General features: G+C 54.4%; 2 protein-coding genes across 5 annotated transcripts; both read left to right on the forward strand.

The window, feature by feature from the left end:
- The first annotated feature begins 1,552 nt into the window (after positions 1–1,552).
- Positions 1,553–14,259, forward strand: TMEM183A (transmembrane protein 183A). Of its 3 annotated transcripts, none has more exons than XM_061363141.1 (8): positions 1,553–1,701; positions 2,191–2,280; positions 4,672–4,827; positions 7,035–7,194; positions 8,302–8,482; positions 11,701–11,781; positions 12,407–12,562; positions 13,788–14,259. In XM_061363141.1, exons 1-8 carry the CDS (start codon positions 1,605–1,607, stop codon positions 13,971–13,973), a joined length of 1,107 nt encoding a protein of 368 aa, XP_061219125.1. In that variant the 5' UTR covers positions 1,553–1,604; the 3' UTR covers positions 13,974–14,259. The 3 variants fall into 3 exon arrangements, with proteins under 3 accessions (XP_061219125.1, XP_061219126.1, XP_061219127.1); XM_061363142.1 differs by having other exon boundaries at positions 7,038–7,194; XM_061363143.1 differs by lacking the exons at positions 1,553–1,701; positions 2,191–2,280 and adding an exon at positions 3,699–3,721.
- Positions 14,260–17,528: 3,269 nt separating this feature from the next.
- LOC133217548 (alpha-1,6-mannosyl-glycoprotein 4-beta-N-acetylglucosaminyltransferase-like) lies at positions 17,529–22,698 on the forward strand. 2 transcript variants are annotated; one of them, XM_061363137.1, is made up of 4 exons: positions 17,529–17,586; positions 20,099–20,223; positions 20,461–20,608; positions 21,449–22,698. In XM_061363137.1, the coding sequence occupies exons 2-4, from the start codon at positions 20,119–20,121 to the stop codon at positions 22,591–22,593; spliced, it is 1,398 nt and encodes a 465-aa protein (XP_061219121.1). In that variant the 5' UTR covers positions 17,529–17,586; positions 20,099–20,118; the 3' UTR covers positions 22,594–22,698. The 2 variants fall into 2 exon arrangements, with proteins under 2 accessions (XP_061219121.1, XP_061219122.1); XM_061363138.1 differs by lacking the exon at positions 17,529–17,586 and adding an exon at positions 18,263–18,327.
- The last annotated feature ends 441 nt before the right edge of the window (positions 22,699–23,139 follow it).

Consider the following 23,139-nt stretch of genomic DNA (forward strand, 5'->3'; position numbering starts at 1 on the left):
CAGCCCTGGAATCATCTCACTGTGGCCCTGGCCTCATAAGAGCCAAATCATCTCCTGTGGCCTTGTAGTAAAGGAGCACAGGCACAACAGCAGGGGCTGCTCAGTGCCTGTCAAGGAAGGGAGGGTGCCAGACCTCCAAAGGAGATCCCAAAGGGAACTCCTTAGGATTGGCTGGGATTCCCAACCAGCAGCTGCTCCCAGTGCTGCCCAAATCCTCCTTTCAGCACTGTGCAAGCATTGGGGGGCCCCAGGATCACAGTCAGGCTCCGGGCTGCCATTCCTGCCTTGGACCCCCTTTATGGCTCCGTTTGAAGTGAGGTGGCACCCAACAGAAACAGTAAAGGCAGTTTACACCCAGTGACCCCCCAGTGCTGCACCCACAGCCCACGTGTCACCCACTACAAGGGTGTGGGGTGGCCTCCGCTCCTGCTCCTGGGGATGGTGGGGTTCAGCCGGGGGGGTGGTGGACACCCAGGGACCAGGGGGCAGCAGGAGGGGGCTCACACAGGCATCAGCACTGGGGAGTGCTCCCATGGGCTGGGGGTGCAAAGGGAGGCCTTACTGGGAGGACTGGGAAGGGCGGTTACCTCAGAGGCTGTTAAAAGGAGGAGTGTGGCCCCCATTACCCTCATTACTGGGAGTACTGGGGAGCCCACTACCCTAGAGACCTTTGTATGGGGGAAATTACCTCTGAGACCTTCACTTCTGAGCAGTGTAAATCCCCTCAGGTGCTCTCTTTACTGGGAGGGAGCCATCTCCTTACAGCCCCTTGTTACTGGGAGGACTGGGAAGGGGGTTTACAGGAGTGTGGCTCCCATTACCCTCATTACTGGGAGTACTGGGGAGCCCACTATCCCAGAGACATTTGTAAGGGGGCAGGGGGGAATTACCTCCAAGACCTTCACTTCTGGGCAGTGCAAATCCCCCCAAGCACCCTCTTTACTGGGAGGGAGCCACCTCCTTAGAGCCCCTTGTTACTGGGAGGACTGGGAAGGGGGGTTACCTCAAAGGCTGTTGTTACAAGGAGTGCGGGCCCCATTACCCTCATTACCGGGAGTACTGTGGAGCCCACTACCCTAGAGACCTTTGTATGGGGGAAGTTACCTCGGAGACCTTCACTTCTGAGCAGTGCAAATCCCCCCAGGTGCTCTCTTTACTGGGAGGGAGCCATCTCCTTAGAGCCCCTTGTTACTGGGAGGACTGGGAAGGGGGGTTACAAGGAGTGTGGCTCCCATTACCCTCATTACTCGGAGTACTGGGGAGCCCACTACCCCAGAGACCTTTGTATGGGGGAAGTTACCTCGGATACCTTCACTTCTGAGCAGTGCAAATCCCCCCAGGTGCTCCCTTTACTGGGAGGGAGCCATCTCCTTAGAGCCCTTTGTTACTGGGAGGATCAACCCCCTCCAGGCCCCTCGTTACTGGGCAGACTGGGAAGAAAAGGCAAACCCAGGTCTGCGTGCCCCCCCTCCCTCCCCTAGGCGCCGTGACGTCAGAGCGGCGCGCCGGCTGGGTCGCGGGCGGGTGACGTCACGGCGCGTCGCGGGGCGGGGCTGGCGGGGGTGGCGCTGTCCCCGCGGCCCCGCTGCGGCCCCGGGCGGGACATGGCCCCTCGCGGCCGCCCCGCCGCCGCCGCCATGCCCAAGAGGGGCGCCCGTAAGCGCCTCAAGTTCCGGGCCGACGATGTGTGCTCCGAGCGCGGTGAGAGCCGGGGCCTGAGGAGAGCGGGGCTGGGCCGGGCCTGCAGGGAGCGGCGCCTGTGTTGGCCGGAAAGGAGGGGCTGGGCCTGTGTTGGGGCCTGGGGGTGAAGTGGCTTCACCTGAGGGGCTGACGGGCCCGCTGGGGGGGAGATGAGGCCGCTCCAGCCGCCCCCCGGTGGGAGGGGGAACCAGGCCCGCTTGGGGGTGTGGAGGGGGAGAGCTGGGGTGGGGGGGGCCGGCCTGGTCTGAGCTGGCTTGGTCAGTGTGGGCCTGGGGCTCAGGCAGGGCTCGGAGAGAGGCGCTGTGGGGTTGGTGTGGGTTGAGGTGGGGGGAGAGGGAGCCCTGAGCTGAGCGGGATGGGGGGCTCCTGGCGTGCTCCTTCTGCTTGTGCACCTCCCCTGTGCCTGTGCCCCCCGTTGAGGGATGGCGGCTTTTAGCCCTTCTCTCCCCTCCCTGTAATCCCTAATCCTGCTGATGCCGTCTCCCGCAGTGACGGTGGCGGATTACGCGAACTCAGACCCGGCTGTCGTGAAGTCTGGACGGGTGAAGAAAGCCGTGGCCAACGCGGTGCAGCAGGAAGGTGAGTGTGTGCTAGGAGCCTGCCTTCCCCAGGCTGCTGCCCTGCGCTGCCCACCTCAGCAGGATGGGGGAGCACCCCTTCTGTGACCTGAGAGAGTCCATCTCATTCAGTGCCTGGGAATGAGTCTGTTCCTCTGCAGAATCAGGTGGTTGGGATCTTAGGTTTTGCAGAAGGCTGGCAAGAATTGCTGAGTCTTTGTCAGTGCCTGCAATAGGCCCTTTGCCATTAACTATGAGGTGTTATCTCCTGCTTGGAGCAGAAATTAACGTGATAGGAGGCTTTAATACCTCCTATAAAACTGTCTCCAGTTTTATTAGCAGGTAAAAGTCCTTGCAGTGGGGATATGATAGTGCTGGCAAACCTGTTCCCTCCCTGTGCTGCAGGGAGCTCTGTTGAGGGTGTTGCTGTTTCCTTGCTGAAGCGCATAAGCAAGGAGCTTCCTGGAAAGGTGTTGCAATATTTAGTTATCAGCTTCCTCTCAGTTTTCAGCTGCTGGGGGAGCGCATTCTGACCTAACACACCCCGTTTGCTTGAGAAATGTTAATGTTTAGGCCTCCACTCTTAATGGAACTGGTTACACATGTTGGAGGTGAATGCTGTGAGACTGACAGTGAAGACTGAGCCCTTCATCTAGGAAAACTGATGCTATGTTGCTGAAATCTTTCACGTTTAAACAAAATATGCTCTTTGCAAGTGCTTGTTGTGAGGGAAGCTGTATGGGGCAGTGATACTGGTGAATATCCTTTTTAGCTGCTACTTCTTAAGCTTTTAAGACAAGGGCACCTCCCTCTTATTACCTCCTTTGTAGCAGACTGCGGCTTCCCTCTCCTGTTTACCCTTCTGTGTTCTGTCACCTTGCCTCAAAGTACTGTGCTTCGGCATCATACCTGCCAAACTCTTGTCTTTTCTTTCTCCCTGCCCCACTCTAAGTCCTTGCATCCAGCATCACCTGCTTTGTCCAGCTGAAGCCCTCTTCTGAAATCCTGCTCTGTTTCTGGCTCCTCTCTGTGTTACTTGCCTGCCTACAGGTCATAGCAGCTCCCTGCCCACCCCTTCCTCAGGTCTTTGCTGTGCAAAGTCATTGGGGTTTTCCCCTCCTTATGTGAGATCCTCAGGATCTCTCCTCCCCAGCCTGGGGCTGTGCTACAGCTTTATCTGGTGCAGTCCTGACACATGCTACAGCTTTATCTGGTGCAGCACACTGGGACATGGGGACAGCAGCCTCTGCCCCGGCAGCTTCAGCCTTTGGCCTCATTCACCTCCTGGCTCCAAGTAAACATGGTGCTGTGACTGCCAGCAGGCAGGGAGCTTCACAGGGCAGGGAGCAAAGGCCAGGGGAATCATCCTGTGCTTTTTCCTCCTCCCCATCCTAACCCCGAGGGATGGAGTGGAGATTACAACTGTGAGATGAACAGAGGTGCCTCTGCAAGATTACAGTGGAGTATGAATGGACTGGTGCTGTCGACTCAGATGTTGATCTTTGCAGAGCCTGAGGGTTTCTATTTCTAACCCTCTCTCAAGAGTCTCAGTTGTTGTCCTCTCTTGCTTGGCTGTACTTGGTGTCATAACTTGTTGCTATTCCTGTTGCCACCTATTTCTCTCTCTTTTTGCCTGTAAAAGGTGATGTAGAGAGGGCATTGCCATTTGACAGTGAGGGATGCCACTGGCATGAATAAGTAAGGTTTAGAGAGTAACCTGTCTTTACTGCCTCACAGTTGGATTTTTCTGCCTCGAGGAGCCCTCAGTTTACAGATCCTGTTAAAAATGAGAGCAAGGATGTGTCTAAACATCTCCTCAACCCAAAACCAAACAAACTGACTCGACTTGCTGTTTTCCTCACTAGGCCAGAGTCTCCCTTCACTACATTCTAGGATAAGTGGAGCTCCTGCTTGCTTGGCACCCACTTATATCATTAGTGGATTATGTGTCATTGGTCACAGGATCTCTTTATCCTGCTGAGAAGGCAGTGTATCTTTTCTGTGTTCACAGAATGATTACAGAGTAGGTGCTGGCTCTAGGTTGAGCAGTGGCCATGCAGGGGAGCTCTGGTGTGCAGGGGAACCCATGAGCTCTGTAGAGAAAGAGCCTGTTGTTTCTATTTGGAATCGTAAACAGCTTCAGCTAAACCAGTGGGATCACCTGCATGTGCTGGTGCTCATTCTCATTGTTCACTCTTTAAAACAAGAAACTGAATAATGATGTTTCCAGTTCACTCAGTGGTGCTAATCTTTCGAGGTAATCCTTGGGCTCAGGATTTACCTGCTTGTATCACTCACCAGAAAGCTTTCATGCAGTTCTTAGTGGCTGTGGCTCCTGTGAAGTACCTCCTGAATTTGGAGCACCGTTTCCTCTCTGCTGGTACACTCACTGTGTGGTTGCTTGTCGTTCTAGTAAAATCCCTCTGTGGTTTGGAAGCTTCTTGTGTTCCTGCTGAGGAAGTGCTCTCCGTATCGGGGGAGTCTTGTGACAGCAGTGATGAAATGGATACGAAGGAGAGCATCAACGGGCGAGCTGCTTCTAGAAAAAAGAAGAGCAAAAGGCACAAAGGTAGGGTTGTACTGTCACCAGCCTCTCCTGAGGGCTCTGCAGGGGCTGCTGCTGTGGCTTCTGCCTACATCATGTTAATATTTGCTAATTACAGGCTATTCATGGGGCTCTTTGGGGCATTCTGTAACTTGTCTGTGCATAAAGAAATGAAATGCCAAGGGTTAAATCGGTTGAATCTGCTGGGACTCCTCAGAGGCAGAGCCTTGGCTGTGAAATCAAAGCCTGAGAGCTCCTTCCTTTCAGTAAACCTCTCTGAACCTTGGAAAACAAATGCTGCTCTTGAAAGAGTTGTGAAACTGCCACTGGACAGGTTCTTCTCTCATTGAGCTTGTTGGTGAGAGTAGCATTTGCTGTGGGGAAGAAACTGCTGCTGTCCACAATGCATTGGCTGGCAGAACACAGGCTCTGTCTTTAGGGTGTTTCCAAGCTGTGGTTTGTTACAAATGAGTGTAGAGGGCTTTTTTTTCCAGCAGGCAAGTGAACTTGGCCCTAGTGGCATTGTGGTAAGGTAATGCCAGGGAGCTGTAGCCTTCAGCACTTTGTGCAGCTCTAGAAAACAATATGCATTGCAGTGGAAGCAATAGACTGTTCAGCTCCACTGTGGAATGTTGCAGGAGTTTTGAAGAAAGGTTACTTCCAGGTTGAGAAACCAAGTTTGACTTGGTTTCTTGAGCTTAAGAATAGCTTTAACTTTCTTAATGCTGACACTGATTTATGTAACACATTGCCATCCATCAGGGACTGCAGGTGCACAGCACTCCTCTGGGATAGGAGTTTAATCTGTTTTATTAAGACATGCTTCAGAATTCTGGGAAAATAAGGAGTGGCTGGAGTTATGGGAGTTAGCAGTCTGGAAAGACAGGATTCTGGTCTGTCCCAACCTTGGCTTACTTCTGCTATGTGTTTAGGGAAGGAACAAACCAGTAAGAGACCAAGGATGCGTCTGGCTGTGCTCTGCAGTTCTGCAGTTGTAGTTCGATGGCTTCTTGAGTGAGATGAAACAGCAAAGTGGATGTGACAGCCCATTGTGGGTGTGCCTGCCATAAATCCAGAGTGGTGCAGGGAAGAGGTTACATGCAGAGCTTACTTTGGCAGTTATCACATGGGACTAAAGTACTACCCTTTGCTATTAGTCTGCTGCCTCAAGATGAGGTCTGGCACCCTCAAGTTCTTAAACACCTTCTTTATGCCACCTATTCACAAACTCTGAAGCAGTTTTTCTGTTAGCACCATACACAGGTTGTATGTTTTCTTTCTCTTAATGTTCTTAATGCTCAGTATGGTTTAGTTATTTATGTTCTTTGAAAGTATTTTTGGAGCACTGTGTGTGGCAAAAGGTGCGGTGTTAAACCCACTGCAAGAATGAAGGCGTTTCTGTGCCTTCAGTTCTGGTTGATCAGTTCTGACACCTCTGAGAGGAAGAATGGGCCATTCCCTTCCAAGAAGCTTTAATGAAATCAGATTTAAGAGAAGCAGCTGATCAGCCACTTGCAGAGAGTTGTTTGCTCTCCGTGGCAGAGCTTCTATCAAAATACTGTGACCATTTGAACAAAGACCTGACAAGCTTGGCAATGTTGTAATGTTCAGGGACTTCTAGTGCAAAGCATTTTTTGCTGGCCTGTTAAATGAGCTTTCATGAAGTTGAAGTTAAATGACCTGATAAATCTTGAGCTTGGCCCTCCTTTACATAAAGCTGCCTCTGTATTTGCCATCAATTTTTATTTCTTCACTTCAGTGTTGTTTTTCGGCTGTGAAAGTGTCAGGCATTGAGACAGGGTCCAGAAAGGCTGTGGGGTTTCCATCCTTGGATACAGTCAGAACTGGATGGGACGGGATCCTGAACAAAAGGATCTCGTCCAGCCTGCTTTGGGCTGAGCTGTTTGGACTAGAGACCTCCAGAGGACCTTTCAGCCTGAATTACTCTTTGAATCTGCCACTTATCATACTTGTGCAGACAGTGTGGCAGGGATAAATGATGGCATCTATCCAGTGAAGGGCAAGCATAATGGCTGTTTGGATGGGCAAGGGCATGCTGATGAAAACCAGTAGCAGTGGTAATGAAGCTGTATTAACCTGGGTGTCTTTGACCCTACATCTATACGTATTTCAGCTGCTTACCCTGTGCTACCAGTAATAAAGTAAATGCTTCTAGATAAGACTTGATAAAGAGGCCACTTACTACACTAACATACCTTCATTGCCTTTAGAAGATCCTGATGGGGGTGGTGGAGAGGAATACCCCATTGATATCTGGCTGCTGTTGGCTTCCTACATTCGCCCTGAGGACATTGTCCGCTTCTCTTTGATTTGCAAGAAAGCCTGGACTGTTACTTGCACTGCTGCCTTTTGGACCAGGCTCTACAGAAGGTGAGATTCTAAAGACTACTTGTAGGAGGCTTCAGCAGTGACCAGCTCTGTGGTGCTGTAAATAAGGGAATAATTCCCTCTTGGCTAGTGTCCTAGAATATTTGCTTATTGATATGGTGATGGGGGCCTCATCTGTCAAGGGGTTGTGGTATATTGCATCTGCTTTATATCTGGAAATGGATCTGTGTGGCATATTCCTGTGTATAATATCCTAAGTGTGATGTATTTTCCTGCTCGCCATGGCCTACCTGCTTCTGTTTATAACAGTGTGCTTTGGCTGTAAAGCACTCAAAAGTGCTTACAGTAGAGTCAGTGCCATTACCTTGCTGAAAGACATCACTGGTGGAAAGCTTGCCCTGCCTCAAGCTTTGACCGTGGCCACCTTCCTGTAATTAGAGTGGCCTGAGAAGGAGCTAAGGCATTTTGGAGCTGTCTCAGTGGCAGAAGTAAAAGTAAATAAATACATAAATCAAAAGGAAAGCAAAGAGGTGGTCAGACTTGAACCAGATCCTCTGTCCTGGTGCACCACACTGGTGACTTTCTTTCTGGACAGAATATTTTCTTTACATTTCTGTGTCTGTTGTCCAGGAGGAGCAGGCTGGTGGAGTGGGGGTCAAATAGCAGCCATAGTCATCCTTACCCCTGTTTTTTAGTGTGAAGCTCCCTAGCAAAGGCTCCTTTGGCACTGGATCAAGGAATTACCATCAAGCACAGGCAGACAGCTCAGGTAGTTGTCTGCAGGGATGCAGTTGCACTCCACTAAAGAGTCCTTGAGAGCCTGCAGGAATCTGCAGGTCTCTCTGCATCCTGCAGCTTAAAACACCATCTGGGCTCTCTGGACAAACTGTCTGCAAGGGATTAGTGGGGAATTGTAGGATGATATGCTTCTGTGTATACCTGTCTGATATGGGTGAAGCCTTTAAGACTGTTATGAGATTTCATGTAGAGCAGTGCGGCATGCTTGAAGCTGTCAGAGCTGACCAGAGGTCCTCTGATCAATCAGATACTCAGTTTTCCCTCCACGTGCATCTCTTTTCTAGCTCTCCTCTGCACATCTCTGCCATTGTAACCCTTCAGCATGTGCTGGGTTTGTCATTGGCTTTTCAGGCACTACAGTCTGGACGCATACCTGCCCCTGCGCCTGCGCCCGGAGTCGATGGAGAAGCTGCACTGCCTTCGGGCGTGTGTCATCCGGTCGCTGTACCACATGTACGAGCCTTTTGCAGCTCGAGTTTCCAGGAATCCAGCTATTCCAGACAGTACTCCCAGCACTTTAAAAAATTCCAGAGTAAGTGGAACCACTGAGGAAGTTGGGTATGTCTGAGAGGTTGCTCTTTCTGGCTTTCTTTCGTTCCCTTTCTAGCATTAAAATGGACCGTGTTCAGATGGTGCCAGTGAAACTTGGCTATGGGATGACTTCCAACTCCGAGTAGTCATTTTAAAAAGTACACTGGTTACTTGTAGAGCTGCTGCTGCAGAGGTTTCTGGTTACTCTTCTGGGTAACTTCCACTTTAATTCCTACCACACCATCTTTGTACCAGCAAAAAGGCACTTGCTGACTGAATGCCAGAACTGCTAGGGGTGTTTGCAGCTCTCTCCTCCCCTATTGCAAACGTGTTGCTGAAAGGAGGTTGTAGTAGAATCAGCTTTTATATCTTCTGCTTTATTCTGACACTGTCTGCAGAATACATCTTTTCTCCAAGCAGGCATCTGGAGAGATGAGAAGTGCCACTGGTAGCCTCTGAAAGGGCGTCCTTTCGTACCGCACTCCTGTAGGTCATCCATCGGCTTGGGGTCTGGGCAAGGAGGGCAGTGAGGTTGTGAGCATGCCACGTGTCTGCTTTGGGTCTGGGGCTGCAGTTGTGTTGGGCTGGTGTGGGCAGGCAATTCCCTTTGCTATCCCAGCTTGGAGCACTTGCATATCTATTCCTCTTTAGTTGCTGTAGACCATTAACTCTGAAACGCCTCTGTGTCTCTTGTTTGGGTTTAACTTGCAACTGGCTGATACTCTTGTGAGCAGCTTAAGCAGCAATGTGAATCCTTCACCCTCCAAAGCCAAAGTCAGAAGCTTGTTGAATGAAGTTTTGGGGGCCTAATTGAGGTAGTTTCGGTTCAAGAGCTGGACTTTCCCATGCTAAATAGAGCAACCTCATCGGTCTGTATGTGACATATCCCTCCTTTCTTCCCTCCTCTCCTGGTGGATACTGGAAAAAACTGTCACATGGCTCAGGGTGCATCCAGCAGTCCCACAAGCAGGTGGTGCTGCAGAGCAGCAGAACAGCACACACTTCTATGTGCAGTCTTATCTCTGCATCCAGAGCTCTTCATTCTCATCCCGAATCTCCGCTTTGGGTATCCTATCTCTTGAAACCCAAAAAGCAAAACATTTCTAGGAAATTCCAACTTAACCTTAATCCTCCTGGGTCTGACTTCCCACCACTGCTGGAGCTTGTGGCGTGGCTGTAGAAAACCATGAAATGGTGCTGGCAGGGTCAGCATTTTGGAAGCATTCACGTTGACATCATAACGGCTTTGGTGCCCACTGCTAGTGCTTCTACTGTACTAACGGTGTGAGGAAGGTCCTTCGGGTGCAGTCCTTTATTATGCAGCTTGTAAAAAAGGAAATTAAATGGTGACAAGGCTTGTTTGACCTAACCCCTTGGAGCAGAAACGTGAGCCTGGTCTTGCTGCACTACTCCACTGCAAGACCCTGAGCTCCACCTGTGTTACTGTGCACAGAAATGCCTGGGTACGGAGGAGGAGCTGCCATTACCTCCTCCCCACATTCTGGCTTTCAAGGGCTTTGGTTCTACCTTTATGGGTCGTTGAAAACTAATGGCAGATGCCTACAGAAAGTGCATGTGGCAAGAGGAGCCCCCCAGCCCTGGGTGTTATCAACTCCAGCTTTTCCTCTTTAATTTCCTTTTTTCTTTCCCTAGCCTAGCTTGTGTGGGACACTGGAGCTGTTATGGTGTCAGCAGAAGTGTTTGCCCTTTAAAGACACCCCCATTATTTTTGGCGGAGCGGCAGCCGCACGGCGCGTCTGAAGGGCAGGACGGCTGACGCGGGGACGACATCCTCTGCCCCTTAGGAGGTACTGACCGTTTTGTGCTTCACTACTTGCCATGACCAAACCAGTTGCTAGATCAGGCTGTCTCTGCAGGTGAACCACAAATGCTGCTGCTGGTGGGGTTGAGCTCAGCAGCATTTGCTGCTCACCCCAGTAACTCTCAGTTACTGGAGAGCCTTTCTATCAGTAACCTCCCTGGTGGAGGATACTTGATGCATGTTTCTGAGCTTGACTCCATGTAGCTGCTTTGTTCACCTCATGAGGGTAGTTGAGGTAAAGGTCCTTTAAGGACTCTTGTTTATGGACATGACTCAGAGTTGAAGTAAAGGCTGTCTTGTCACCCCTAGGCTCTAGCTACAGAGCCCCCATGGTGGAGGCTGGCTCTGGCTTTGTTTTGTTTGGGGTCACGCAGTCCTGGAATGAAATTAAATGTGTGCTTCGCCCTGCAATCCAGTCAGACCTTCTCTTGGAGTGGGAGAGACAGTGAATGAGTCATGGGGAGCTGTCTTTACCCATATTAGTCTTCCTTTTCGTGCTGACACTGTTCAAAGATAAGACCAGCTGTGGCGGGCTGGCATCTGTGGTGTGGAAACACTTGCAGTGGTGGCTGCACTGATGTGCCAGATTCTTTTCTTGGCTGTTGAAGGCTACTTGCTTCTACTCACTGGTAGACAGGGAATTTCCCTCCTACTCAGTTTAATACAGGAGCTCTGCTGAGACTTCTGCTCTAGAGCAAGTGCTGCATGCTGGGATGGAGCCTGTGGACCACACAGAGATAACTGGATTAAGTTGGAGGACTCCTGGTGTGTGAGTGCCGGCTAGCTCTGATGCTGTTTGAGGCTCTTTCCTCATCTGCTTTTAAGAAGGGACAGTAGGTTGATCAGCCCATGCTATCGTGGAGGTGGTTTTTATACTGTGAAATCTGACCATCAGTGCCTAGTGATGCCAAGACCTTCTTTTGACACCACAGTGGCTTAGGAACTTTATCATCTGTCACCTCATAGCTTGTGTGTTGGACTTTGTATTTCCCTCCGGATCCTCTCCTTTCGATCCTTACTCTGTTTTCAGTTGTTCCTCACTTCAGTCCTGCCTGGAGTCCAGTTTAGTGGCAGTTCCTGGTGGTTGGGTGAAGTGGGTGAATCTGTTCCACTCACCTCTGCCTTAGGAAAGGGGCAAAGTGTGCGCTGGGGTTTTTTGTTCAGCACATCAGTGCTCCTTGTTGTATCATCCAGCTGCATGATGAGTTGGCCAATTCGGAACTGGGAGTCCTGAGCTGCTGAGTGTGTTCTCTGAACATGATTCGCTTGAATAAATGGTTCCTAACTGCTCCTGTGTAGCTGTGTTTGTCAGTGGAAGCCTTTCTGCTCTGCTAAAACTTCCTTAAAGTGGTGCCTCGAGGTTCCTCAGTTTTGTGTTTCTTTTCTTTCCACCTCAGTGTCTGCTTTTCTGGTGCAAAAAGATTGAAGGGAACAGACAAGAAGCAATGTGGGAATTCAACTTCAAGTTCAAAAAGCAGGTATGAAAGAAGAACCAGAATGGCTGTGAGTTGGTTTTGAAGCAGAAAGGAATTTTCTGGGTGGTAGAAAGGGAGGTGGAAACTTGTTATGTGCTCAGACACCAAATGGAAACTGACTCCCATGATAAACTAAAGCATGTCTTGAACTGCCCTCAGTTTTCAGGCTGTATTTAGAATCTCACCTTTGCTGTCCTTCTTCCACTCTAAGATGTGGATCATTTGTTATCCCAAATAATCTAATCTTTGGGTCATTTTTTACTGCTCAAACCCAAAGACCGTTTGACATTAATGCTCAAAATACAGACCAAAATCTGAACCATCTGGTTTACCCATTGGAAAGATTACCCAGAGGTGAAGAAATCCAATACTGCCCATGAAAATCTTCAGCTCTTGGAAGGAGCAAATAGTTTCAGGCAGCCTTGGGAGTTCTGCAGCTTTCCCCTCTAAAGAAATGGCCTTGCAAGTGAAATTGCCAGTCCTGAGTGATGGTGCTTTGTTGTTTAAGTCAAGCTCTCCCCCAGGGTATGGGAATGCACTGGGAACCTGTTAGTCAGCATGGGTGAGAGGCAGCCAAACTCTCATCATAGCATCCTGCTTCACTAAATAAGTGTTTCTTTCTTTCAAGTCTCCCAGATTTAAGAGCAAGTGTTGCAAAGGTCTCCAGCCACCCATTCAGTATGAAGAAGTCCATACAAATCCAGATCAGGATTGCTGTCTACTGCAGATCACCACCTTCAACTTCATATTCGTGCCAATAGTCATGGGTATGACGTTTACCTTGGTAAGTATTGGAGAATGCTGCTCTGCAAACTTCGCAGGTGTAAGTTGATGCAGAGGACTCCTCCTTAGTGGTGTGAAAATGACCCTGGTGCATCAGCAAACCAGTTCTGGGAATCTTAGGGTTAATGATGAGAGGAATGCTGAGGATCTCCTCATTTGAGTTTCTGCATTTCTGTCAGCTCTTCCCTATTTGGTGCAGCAAATAGATGATGTAGAGAATGAGCTGTAGTTATGCAGCATCTGGGGGCAGGGTAGCTGCCAGTACCCAGCAGGATATGAGAGGAAGGGATGCAGGAGAAGAGGTCTTCCTTCCTCAAGAAAATATCACCTTACCTTATGGTAGTAAATTCTGAGTGCAAAACCCTCTATGGTCAGACTCTTCCCATGTGTATATAGACTCACAGAATGATTCACAGACTGATTTGGGTTGGAAGGGACCTTAAAGCTCCTCCAGCTCCAACCCCTGCCACAGGCAGGGACCCCTTCCACTGGAGCAGCTTGCTCCAAGCCCCTGTGTCCAACCTGGCCTTGAGCACTGCCAGGGATGGGGCAGCCACAGCTTCTCTGGGCACCCTGTGCCAGCGCCTCAGCACCCTCACAGGGAAGAGCTTCTGCCTAAGAGCTCAGCTCAGTCTCCCCTCGGGCAGGTTCAAGCCATTCCCCTTGGCCTGTCCCTACAGGCCCTTGTCCAGAGCCCCTCTCCAGGTTTCCTGCAGCCCCTTTAGGCACTGGAGCTGCTCTAAGGTCTCCCCTTCAGGAGCCTTCTCTTCTCCAGGCTGCCCTAGCCCAGCTCTCTCAGCCTGGCTCCAGAGCAGAGCTGCTCCAGCCCTCGCAGCATCTCCATGGCCTCCTCTGGCCTCGCTCCAACAGCTCCACGTCCCTCTTGTGCTGCTGCCCCAGAGCTGGACCAGGGCTGCAGAGGGGGTCTCCCCAGAGCACAGCAGAGGGGGTGAATCCCTTCCCTGCCCTGCTGCTTGCACTCTTAGGGTGCAGCCCAGTCATGGTGAGCTCCTCATCAATCCAAACCCCCTATCAGGGACTAAGAGCAGGGCAGTGATTTCCAGATTCCTCTGTCAGTCGCTTGCTTCCAGGTTCACTTCTGGTAGTTGCCAGCCAGAGAGAACTGGTTTGAATCCAGTGCTGTAGATTCAGAGCCTACTGTGAAGAACTCCTATTTCTCCATCTCTTTCATCTCCTGAGGCACCTCCTGCTCTCTTTTCTTGCAGTTCACCATCAACGTGAGCACAGACATGAGGCATCATCGCGTGCGCCTGGTGTTCCAGGACGCTCCGGTTCGCAACGGCAGGAAACCACGCCTGGAGCAGGGAGTGCAGGTTGTGCTGGACCCCGTGCACAGCGTGCGGCTCCTGGATTGGTGGCACCCACAGTACCCCTTCTCTCCAAAAGCTTAAGTGCTCCCTGGGCCTCAGAGCCGGCGGGTGCCTCCCTGTCACAGGCTGAAGAGTATGTCAAGGAAGCAGGAAATCCTCTTTTCATTTCTTAAATAAATTCTGCAGTCTTCTTGCAAGTGGTTGAAGCTGCTGCGCTGGTCTGTATGTATAGAACTTCTGGTCAGTGATGGGCAGAGCTAAGTGTAAAGCAGAAACTCTTTGTAAACACACTTTTATGTAAAATTCCGATTTTATGATTTGAAAGGAGCTCCCTGGAACTGTTCATTTAAAATCCTTTTGGTGCTAATGGCCGTGGTCCTGTTTTCTGTTGTTTGGGAAGAAACAGGAGGTTTTTGCTTTCCAGCTTGAATACGACCAGAAATGATGTACAAACCAAACCCAGGTTGGTTTTCCTGCAGCAGGATGGTGTTCCAACGCAGCGTGGTCTCTGGGTGTCTGAAAGCAGCAGGGAGCCAGTAATTCATAGTCCAGCAGATCCGAGTTTAAGGAAAGAGAAGCATAAATGATCAGACAAAAGGAGTTCTTTCAAGGAGATGTAAGGCAAAAGTCTTACTTGCATGTAAAGGTATTCCAAGTTCTCACACTGCTGCTTCCTCTTTGAGAAGATCCAAACCTTTAACCCCAGAAGGTGCTTTTCAGAGAAGATAAACAGGGAGGGAGAGGAGATGGAGGGGAGAAATGAAACTGCAGCAGTGATGAAGGACTCTTGTCTTTCCTGAGAGCAGGCTGGAGGTGTAGTTGAGGAGATGCACATCCTGGTGCTGCATATGGGGTCTCATGGAGGAGCAGTGGCAGGCAGAGGAGGAACTGCAGTGTGTGTGAGCCACAGAAGCAATAGGAACCCTGGGCTGGGATTTGCTGCCTGCTCATCCCAACTCCTCAGTCCTGTTCCTCATCAGATGCTGCCTCAAGCAGGAGTCACTGAGTGGTTTCCCATGTATGATGTTTAGTGAAGCTTCTGGAAGGAGGGAATTCTCCATCCCAGTTTGAAGTTAGCATACAAACACCCCATGGTTCTGCATAGGTGCCCACGAGGAGTTCCTTCCATGTGTCTCTGCCGCTCTGTAAGTCACCAGCTGAGGACCCAGACTTGGATCTGCATTCAAGGCTCTGCCATGTTGACTTCATACTTGGGAAAACTCTGCCCTCACAGTTCCCCTTTCCACTGCTGCTGAACTTGTGTTGGTGCTGCCAGGGAAGGTTTCGGAACAAGATTCGTTGAATCAGAGATAAGGGCAATAAAAGCATGCTGTGACTGTGATAACAAAGCTGGTTCCTATGATAGCAGAGCCTGACCGGAGCTGTGCTTGCCTTTGTGGTGCAGGAGAGGAAGGGCAGCAGGTTAGTGCTGGGGCTGTGTGGAGGCTGCAGCTGAGGTGCTCCATGTGGGTGCTGTGCGGGAGGAAGCAGCTCCAGAGCATGGGGTGAGTAACAGTCATGTTCCTGTGGTGGGGTTAAATACTGCTGAGTGCTCAGGACTCACAGGGTGGAGTTTCTCCACTGCTATTCACTGGGTGAAGCAGCATCAGCTGCACAGTTGCCTGGCTCTTTCTGGGTGCTGTAGGCCCTCCTGGGGAGGTGTCTGTCAATCAGAGCCTGTTTCCTTCAGAATCCAAAAGCTTTAAAGTGCTTTTGAGGGTGTTTTCCACTACAAACCCTGAAACCTGTTCTGCAGGAAGATGTCAGCACCATGTGCCTGGTGATTGCTGCTTGGGCTGTGCACAAGACACGGGTACAGAGGGTGGAGGCAGAGGTGTTTGCTTCATGGCCAGGGCCGGGCAGGAGGATGGAGCAGGCTGGTGTCTGTCAGCTCTGCCCTGTGCCTTGCTCTTGTTCTGGTGAAGAAATCCAGAGCAAATCCTGGGGCTGTGTGTTTGTGAGATGTGTGAGAGCAGGAATGTTCACATCAGGCCTAGGGCATGGCCAAGATGAGCCCCATGCTCTGGGGCAGAGGTGCTCCAGCAGCACCAGATGGTGACTGGTGGCTCCCAGGCCCTGGACAGGTCTGGGTGGTGCAGGTAGAGCAGGAAGCTGGTGAATGGGGTGTTTCCTGCTGGGTTCTATTAAGGGAGATGCCTCTCCCCTGACAGCCTTTCTCCAGCCTGAAATGTATAAAATGCAGAATGATTTTGTGACCTTTCTTTGCCAGTGGCAGACCTTGTGATGGCCCTGGAGCTGGAGGCGTGCTGAGCACGGGCAGGGATTGGGAACTCCTGTGGTCCATGTGAGGAGGCCAGCGAGGCGGCAGGGATGCTGCGGAGGTTGGGCTGTGCTTGCTGCAGGGCATTGTGTTTCCCCTTCCTCCCTTCCCTGGAGCATGGGAACCCCACGTTGAGGTTTGCTCACTGATGTGGGTGACTCCTGGCCAGAGCTCAGCCCAAGAAAGGGGTCCCACCCTCTGTCCCCCAAGCCCAGCCTCTCTTCAAGGCTGTTCAGTGTTCCCCAGGGCTGGGGTGCAGTGAGGCTCTGGTACATCTGCTCTCCATGATCCCTGCCAGGGCTCCAGGCAGGAGCTCTTTGCTGCATCACAATCACTCTTTCCCATAGGATGCGACTCAAAGGGTCCTCATGGTGTGGAAATGGAGCCGTGCTGCTCTCCCTGCTGTGTGGGGCCCTGGTTTACTTCTGCTTTGTCCTGTTCAGGCTCCTGAATAATGGAAGGGCTGTAAGCAGATCCAGCCCAGCTCTCCGGTTTCCCCAAGGGAATCATGGAAGCTTGGTCCCACTCCAGCCCCCCCCTGCCCCTCTCCTTGCTGGGGATCCAGTGTAGGATAGGGCTATGGGGAAGGTGGCTGGAACCTACCGTGGTTCCCTTGTCCCTGTCCCACCCCAGTGCTCGCTCTGGCCCCAGATGGGACCCAAGACCCCATGGTGGTGGGCACCACGGGCTGTGTCTTGGCTGTGGATTCCTTTCCCACTATGGGCAGGCTCATGGAGAGGCGCAAATCCTGCCCTGAGATGGCCCATGAGGACCCCAGGGGGATTCTGCTGCACCTCGCATCAGTGGGGTGTGCTCCCCAAAGGGCAGGGTCTGCAGTGGGGCTGCCTGCTGCGCCCATAGGTCCCATGGGGACCCCAGGGCTGCGTTGGGCATCGTGGCCCCAACCCTCCCCTTCCTTCCTGCATGGGCGGGAAGCACCGAGCCCTGGTTCCTGCAGCTGCTGCCGGTCCTTTCCACATCCCCCGCAAGCCCTGAGCCCCACATCCCATCCTTGCCATGTGCAGTCACTGCTGGGTCGGATCCCAGCTCCCTTGGTTGTCCTGGTGTCACTCAGCCCTTGTCTGGGTGCAGATACAGGCCTTGGTGTCCCCATTGAGCTCCCGGGATCCCACGGGCACAGAGCCACCGGCATCCCGTGATGGGAATTTAAGGATTTAAACATCAAGCACCGTGAGAACGGGGAAAGCCAGTGGATCCAGGAGCCTGTGGATGCCTTTTCCTCTCCTTCCCAACGCCATTACCTGCTTCCTGTTGTACCTTACCTCTCCACAGCAACCTTTGTCCTTGCAGGTTTGTCGGAGCAGGGCAGTTCCGTCTGAGCCCACAGCGAGGGTGTCGCAGGGGACTGGTACAAGACAAAGCCTGGGAAGAGACACTGGGGCCCTTCTGAAGGTAGGAGAGCTCCAGGCCAGGGAAGGGGCTCCATGCTTTGTGTGGATAAACGGGGAGGATGGGATGGAGGCAAGGGAAGGGTTTTCCTCTCTATGTGCTGTGGGTGAGTTGTGTTGGAGGGAGCTGGTGGGTAACTCATGGGTGCTCCAGGGCCGTGTTCCCACTGTGGGTCCAGAGGAGGGAAGTGATTGAGAGAAATGAGGCTTGGAGGGTGGAGGAGCAGGGAACAAACTGGGCCATGGGAAAGGCTCACATTGGCTGGTGGAGCTGGAGGGGGCTTTGTCCTTGTCCTCAGCCAGGGCTGCGACGCCCGATGCTCCAGCGAGGAGCTGGGATGTGCGGGTCCCCATGGGCATCCCAAGGGGGATACTGGCAGCTCTGGGGGCTGCAGGTCTCAGCTTCAGCCACCTCAGCACAAGGGCTGGAAAAGAGATGGGGGCAGCAAGAGCCCACAGCTCCTTGGTCACCGGGCTCCCGGTGCCGCCCACGGGGCAGGTTTCCACCGGGCCCTGGGGGGGTTCGGATGCTGGCAGCGGGTGGCTGGGTCCAGCCGGTGCCATCGCAGGGGGAGGCTGAGGCTGCCCCATCCCTCCCGCAGAGGGGCCGGGACCCTTCGCTCCATCGCACCCGGGTCCCCCCCATCCCTGCGCGGGGCAGCGGCCGCTCCGGACGCTCCTCCTCTGCGGGAGGCCCGGGGTGGGGCTTTGCCGAGCGAGGAGCCGGAGCGCGGCCGCGCACCCCGTGAGTCTGCGCTGCCCCGGGGCAGGGGGGGAGCCCGGAGAGGCGCTGGGATGGGGCCGCACGGGTCGGGGTGCGGGGCTGGGGGTCCCCACGCTGTCAGCTCCGGGGACCGGCTCAGAGCCGAGTGCCCAAGCAGAGCCCGCCCTGTGCTGCGGGGCTGGAGGGGACCTGCGTTGACCCAAAGCTTTGGAGCGCTGCGCTATTGAGATGGGGCTTTCCCCCCTCCTTCCTCCCTGTAGAGCCGTGGGTGAGCAACACGATGTGGTGCCCATCAGGCTCCAGCCAGCTGTGGGGTCTGGTGCTTGTTACATCCTGCCCCCTGGTGCAGGCGGTCTGGTTGTGATGCACAGCCTTCTCCCGTGCCTCAGTTTCCCCCAGCATGGAAAAGGTGCTTTGGCAACGGGACACCGAGCCCTGGTTGTTCCCTTCCTCCCCATGCGAGAGCCCTGCTCTGCCCAGTGCTGGAGGAAGCAGCTGGAGCTGCGTGCACGCAGGGAGCATCCGGCCCTTTCTCAGGCCTCGTGGGACCGAGGTTGTGTATTTACTCCTTCCCCTTCCCCTCGCTGCTGGACTGAATCACAGCCGCTGCGTCACAGCACCGTGAGGCTGGGAGTCTCCCAGTGAACTGGAGGAGTTTGACTGGGGGGCTCTCAGCACCTCTTGTCCACCAGCACAATGTCCCCACAGGGGAATGGCTTTTGGGAACAGCCCCACTGGGGTGTGGAGCTGTGGGGAAGGTGCACAAGGCGCCAAGGCAGGAGCGAGGACACGGATGCTGCAGCCCAGGGATGGGGCCGTGGCCCCTGGTTGTGCCCAACTGACTGCACTGCTTTGTTTCTCTATGGGACTGTAGGGACAGGGCAAGGGGAATGGCTTGAACCTGCCCGAGGGGAGACTGAGCTGAGCTCTTAGGCAGAAGCTCTTCCCTGTGAGGGTGCTGAGGCGCTGGCACAGGGTGCCCAGAGAAGCTGTGGCTGCCCCATCCCTGGCAGTGCTCAAGGCCAGGTTGGACACAGGGGCTTGGAGCAAGCTGCTCCAGTGGAAGGGGTCCCTGCCTGTGGCAGGGATTGGAGCTGGAGGAGCTTTGAGGTCCCTTCCAACCCAAACCAGGCTGGGATTGCATGATGTGAGGTGAAGCCCAGCCCTGGTTCAGGAGAGCTTTCCCCATGGTTTATGGCATGGCTTGGAAGGGCTTTTCCTCCACGTCTGCACTCAAAGATACTTTGACCTGACAGGCTGCTGTGCTGTGAGCACCGGGCTGGGGCTGCCCTGCTCGTTCCGTCTCCAGTTCCTCTTCCAGCTCATATGTATAATGGAAAAACCCCAGGCAAGCACAGGAGCCAAGCCCCAAAACGCCGCAAGGGCTCTGCGCCTTCCTTGGAGGCGGCTCCCCCACGGTGGGGATGGGTTCCTTGTCCAGCCAGGACAAGGGGCAGGCAGGAGGGGCTGCGGGAGCTGCTTTGTCCTTGCGATGCAGGAAGAGCCTTTCCCAGGGCTCGGTGCCAGGTCCCGAGCTCTCGGTGACCGCTCCCGAGGGCCGCCCTGACCCTAAACCCCTCCCAGCCGTGTGCCTGCCTCCGGCTCCGGGTGCTGTGTGGGTGCTGCGGGGTGCGTTGGGGTGCCCCCCCCTACCCCTGCCCGCTCAGCAGGGATGGTGCAGGACGGTACCAGCTGTGCCCCATGGCTGCCGCTGGGGTCACCCCTGGGGTGCACCCAGGAGCTGTCCCCCTGCCCCATGTGCCCTGGCCTGATGGGTGCTTCCCTCGCACAGGTCTCGGTGTGCCCGGTGCTATGCGATGCTCCCTGAAGCGCTCCCTCTCGGCTGCGCTCGCAGTCTCCTTCCTCCTCCTCCTCTTCCTCTACGGGGGCAGCCGGCAGGAGCAGGATCCCCCAGAGGTGAGTCCCACACCAGTGATGTCCCACGGGCGCATCCTCCATCCCCGCCTGCCCCACATGGACCCCAACCTCTGCTCCCTGCTTTGCACCCCATCACCCCCACCCCAGCTCTGCCTTCTCCTCTCTCCCTGGCATTGCCCAGGGCAGGACAGGGGCTCCCCTGTTGCCACTGCCCCGTGCTCACGGGTGTCTGTGGTGCTCTGGGCTCTGACCTGGCTGCCTGTGGCTCCCACCCAGGTGGAGCTCGGGGCCTTGGCCCCAGACGCGGTCCTGCAGCTGCTGCAGCCGGAAGGAGCCCAGCGCATCCTCAGGGACACAGACGGCCTCTCTGCACTGCACAACGTCTCCTACCACCTCCTGGCTGGCTCCCTGCCACCCCACAAAAGTGAGTGTCCCTGGGACCCCCAGTATGGACCTGCCCCATCGATGCTGCAGCTCAGGGAGGGCCCTGCTCCAGCCTGTTTGGAGGGGGGGACACCTGCGCATAGCTCCCGAGCCAACCTTTGCTGCTGTCTTTGTCGAGATGGAGGGATAGAGGAAGGTCCCTGTGCTCCAAGCGTGGCCCCTGCTTCTGCACATTGGGTCTGGGGTGACTGCAGGCGTTTGGGTTTCCCAGGTCTCTGCTGGGACGGTGGCTGAGATCCCCTCTCCCTGGGCTGAGCTCCAGTCAGGAAGGTGGAGATGGTGGGGCTGAACCATGGGGACAGTCATGCACTGTGGGAGATGTGGATCGAGCTCTTTGGTGCATGAGAAGCACTTCCCGTGCAAACACCTTGGGGCAGCCCCACATGAGCCTGGGCTGAAACCAGAGGCCCAGTATGGGCCAGGTGCTGCATAGAGGAGCTGTGGGGAGGGCAGGGGTGATCTCATCCTGGTGAGGCCGTATCTCCACGAGGTTTGGAGTCGGGTAAGGATGTGCAGCCGTTCCATGAAGCCATCCCTCCCCATACACTGCCTCTGCTCTGCTCCTCCCCACCTTTGCCTTTTGTAAAGGTGTTTTCCCCTAAATATTTCTTCTTCATAGGAGCCCTGGTTTCTCATCCTGTGCCCTCCCTGCCATTTGGGTGCTTTCCAAGATGCTGGAGGCTTCAGCTTCAGAAGGGACCTACCGGCCTTGACATGGGGCTGTTGTGGGTTGGGCATGGAGAGGGCTTTTTGGAGCCCCCTCCCTGTGGCACATCCCAGGTCCCCCCCAGCCTGCCAAAGCCCTTCCTTTGCCTTGCAGAATTCCTGGCGGTGGGACTGGCATCGGTGCGGCGGCCTCGTGGCTACTACCTCCCAGCCACGCTCCAGTCCCTCTTCAAGCAGTCGACAGAGGAGGAGCTGCAGGAGATGGTGGTGGTGGTGCACTTGGCTGACGCAGACCCCACGTGGAACGTGCGTGTGGCCGCCAGCATCGCCACCAGGTTTGCTCAGCACATCCTCCTGGGCCGGCTCCTGCTCATCCACGCTCCCCACGAGTCCTACCCCACCCTGGAGGGCCTCAAGAGGAACTTCAATGACCCGGAGGAGCGGGTGAGGTTCAGGTCCAAGCAGAACGTGGACTACGCTTTCCTGCTCGCCTTCGCCGCCAACCTCTCCTCCTACTACCTGATGATCGAGGATGATGTGTGGTGCGCCAAGTCCTTCTTGACGGCCATCCGCAAGGCTCTGGCTTCCCAGGAGGGCTCCAACTGGGCCACGCTGGAGTTCTCCAAGCTGGGCTACATCGGGAAGCTCTACCGCTCCAGTGACCTTCCTCGCCTGGCTCGCTTCCTCCTCCTCTTCTACCAGGAGATGCCCTGCGACTGGCTGCTGGTGCACTTCCGCCTCCTGCTCACCCAGAAGGATGCCATCCGCTTCAAGCCCTCCCTCTTCCAACATATGGGCCTCTACTCCTCCTTCCAGGGCACTGTCAACAGGCTGGAGGATGACGAGTTCCAGGCTGATGCCATGGACCTGCCTGACAACCCTCCAGCGGCCTTGTTCACCACCATGTCCGTCTTTGAGAACTACGAGCCCCTCAAGGCCTACAGCACCACTGAGGGGTACTTCTGGGGGAAGGACCCAGCAGCCGGCAGCACCTTCTCCATCGTGTTCCAGCATCCAGCCCGGGTCACCCGTGTCCGGGTGCGCACGGGCTCTGCCGAGCGCCGGGGGGACATCCTGCACGCTGGGGTGCTGGAGCTGGGCCGGCGGCGCCGCGACGATGGCCGGGACTGCTCTGCCTACACCATGGTGGGCACCTTTGAGAAGGGGAGCTGTGAGCAGCGGGGGCTGGAGAGAGGCGTCCCAGGGCCTGTGGAGTGTGTCAGGATCCGGGTGACCCGGGACCAGAGCGAGTGGCTCATCATCCAGAGCATCGAGATCTGGACCGCAGCAGGCAGCTGACCATGGAGGAGGCAGGTTACCAGCGTTGGTGCAGTTTGTACTCAGAGGTTCCTTGGTTTCCCCACTCCTTTTTTTTTGGGTGAGGAATTAAATTATTGGCTCCTGCTGGCGCCTGTGTCCGGAGGGATGTGGGATGGGAGCAGGAGCAGGGCCCCCAGGCTGGGTGCAGGGTGAGGGGAGCAGAAGCTCCGTGAGGAAGCATGGCGTAGGGGACAAAGGCAATCATCTGATGAAGAAGCCACAGTTAAGCAGGCAGTGGCAGCTCCTGCAGCCTCTCCACACCATCCCCTTCCCACCTGAGTTCTCTACCCCACCAACCACCTGCAGGTTTTCCTCCCTTATCCCATTTTCCACCTGTTCCTGGGGGGTGGTGTTGGGGGAACCACTGAGCAAACCCCTCACCCTCCAGCACCCAGGGCCTAGGGCAAGAATCCGGCCATTGGTGATCACCCATGTCCCAGCGCTGGTCAGGGGGCACCGGCCACCAGATGGACCCATCGCACCAGCACAACAGTTCCCATCCAGCCCCCGTCCAGATGTTCAGAC

This window comes from Neopsephotus bourkii, unplaced genomic scaffold (genome assembly GCF_033783945.1).
Source record: "Neopsephotus bourkii isolate Nb327-2 ecotype Australia unplaced genomic scaffold, CSIRO-AGI_Nbou_v1 NB_1139, whole genome shotgun sequence".
Taxonomy (NCBI): domain Eukaryota; kingdom Metazoa; phylum Chordata; class Aves; order Psittaciformes; family Psittacidae; genus Neopsephotus; species Neopsephotus bourkii.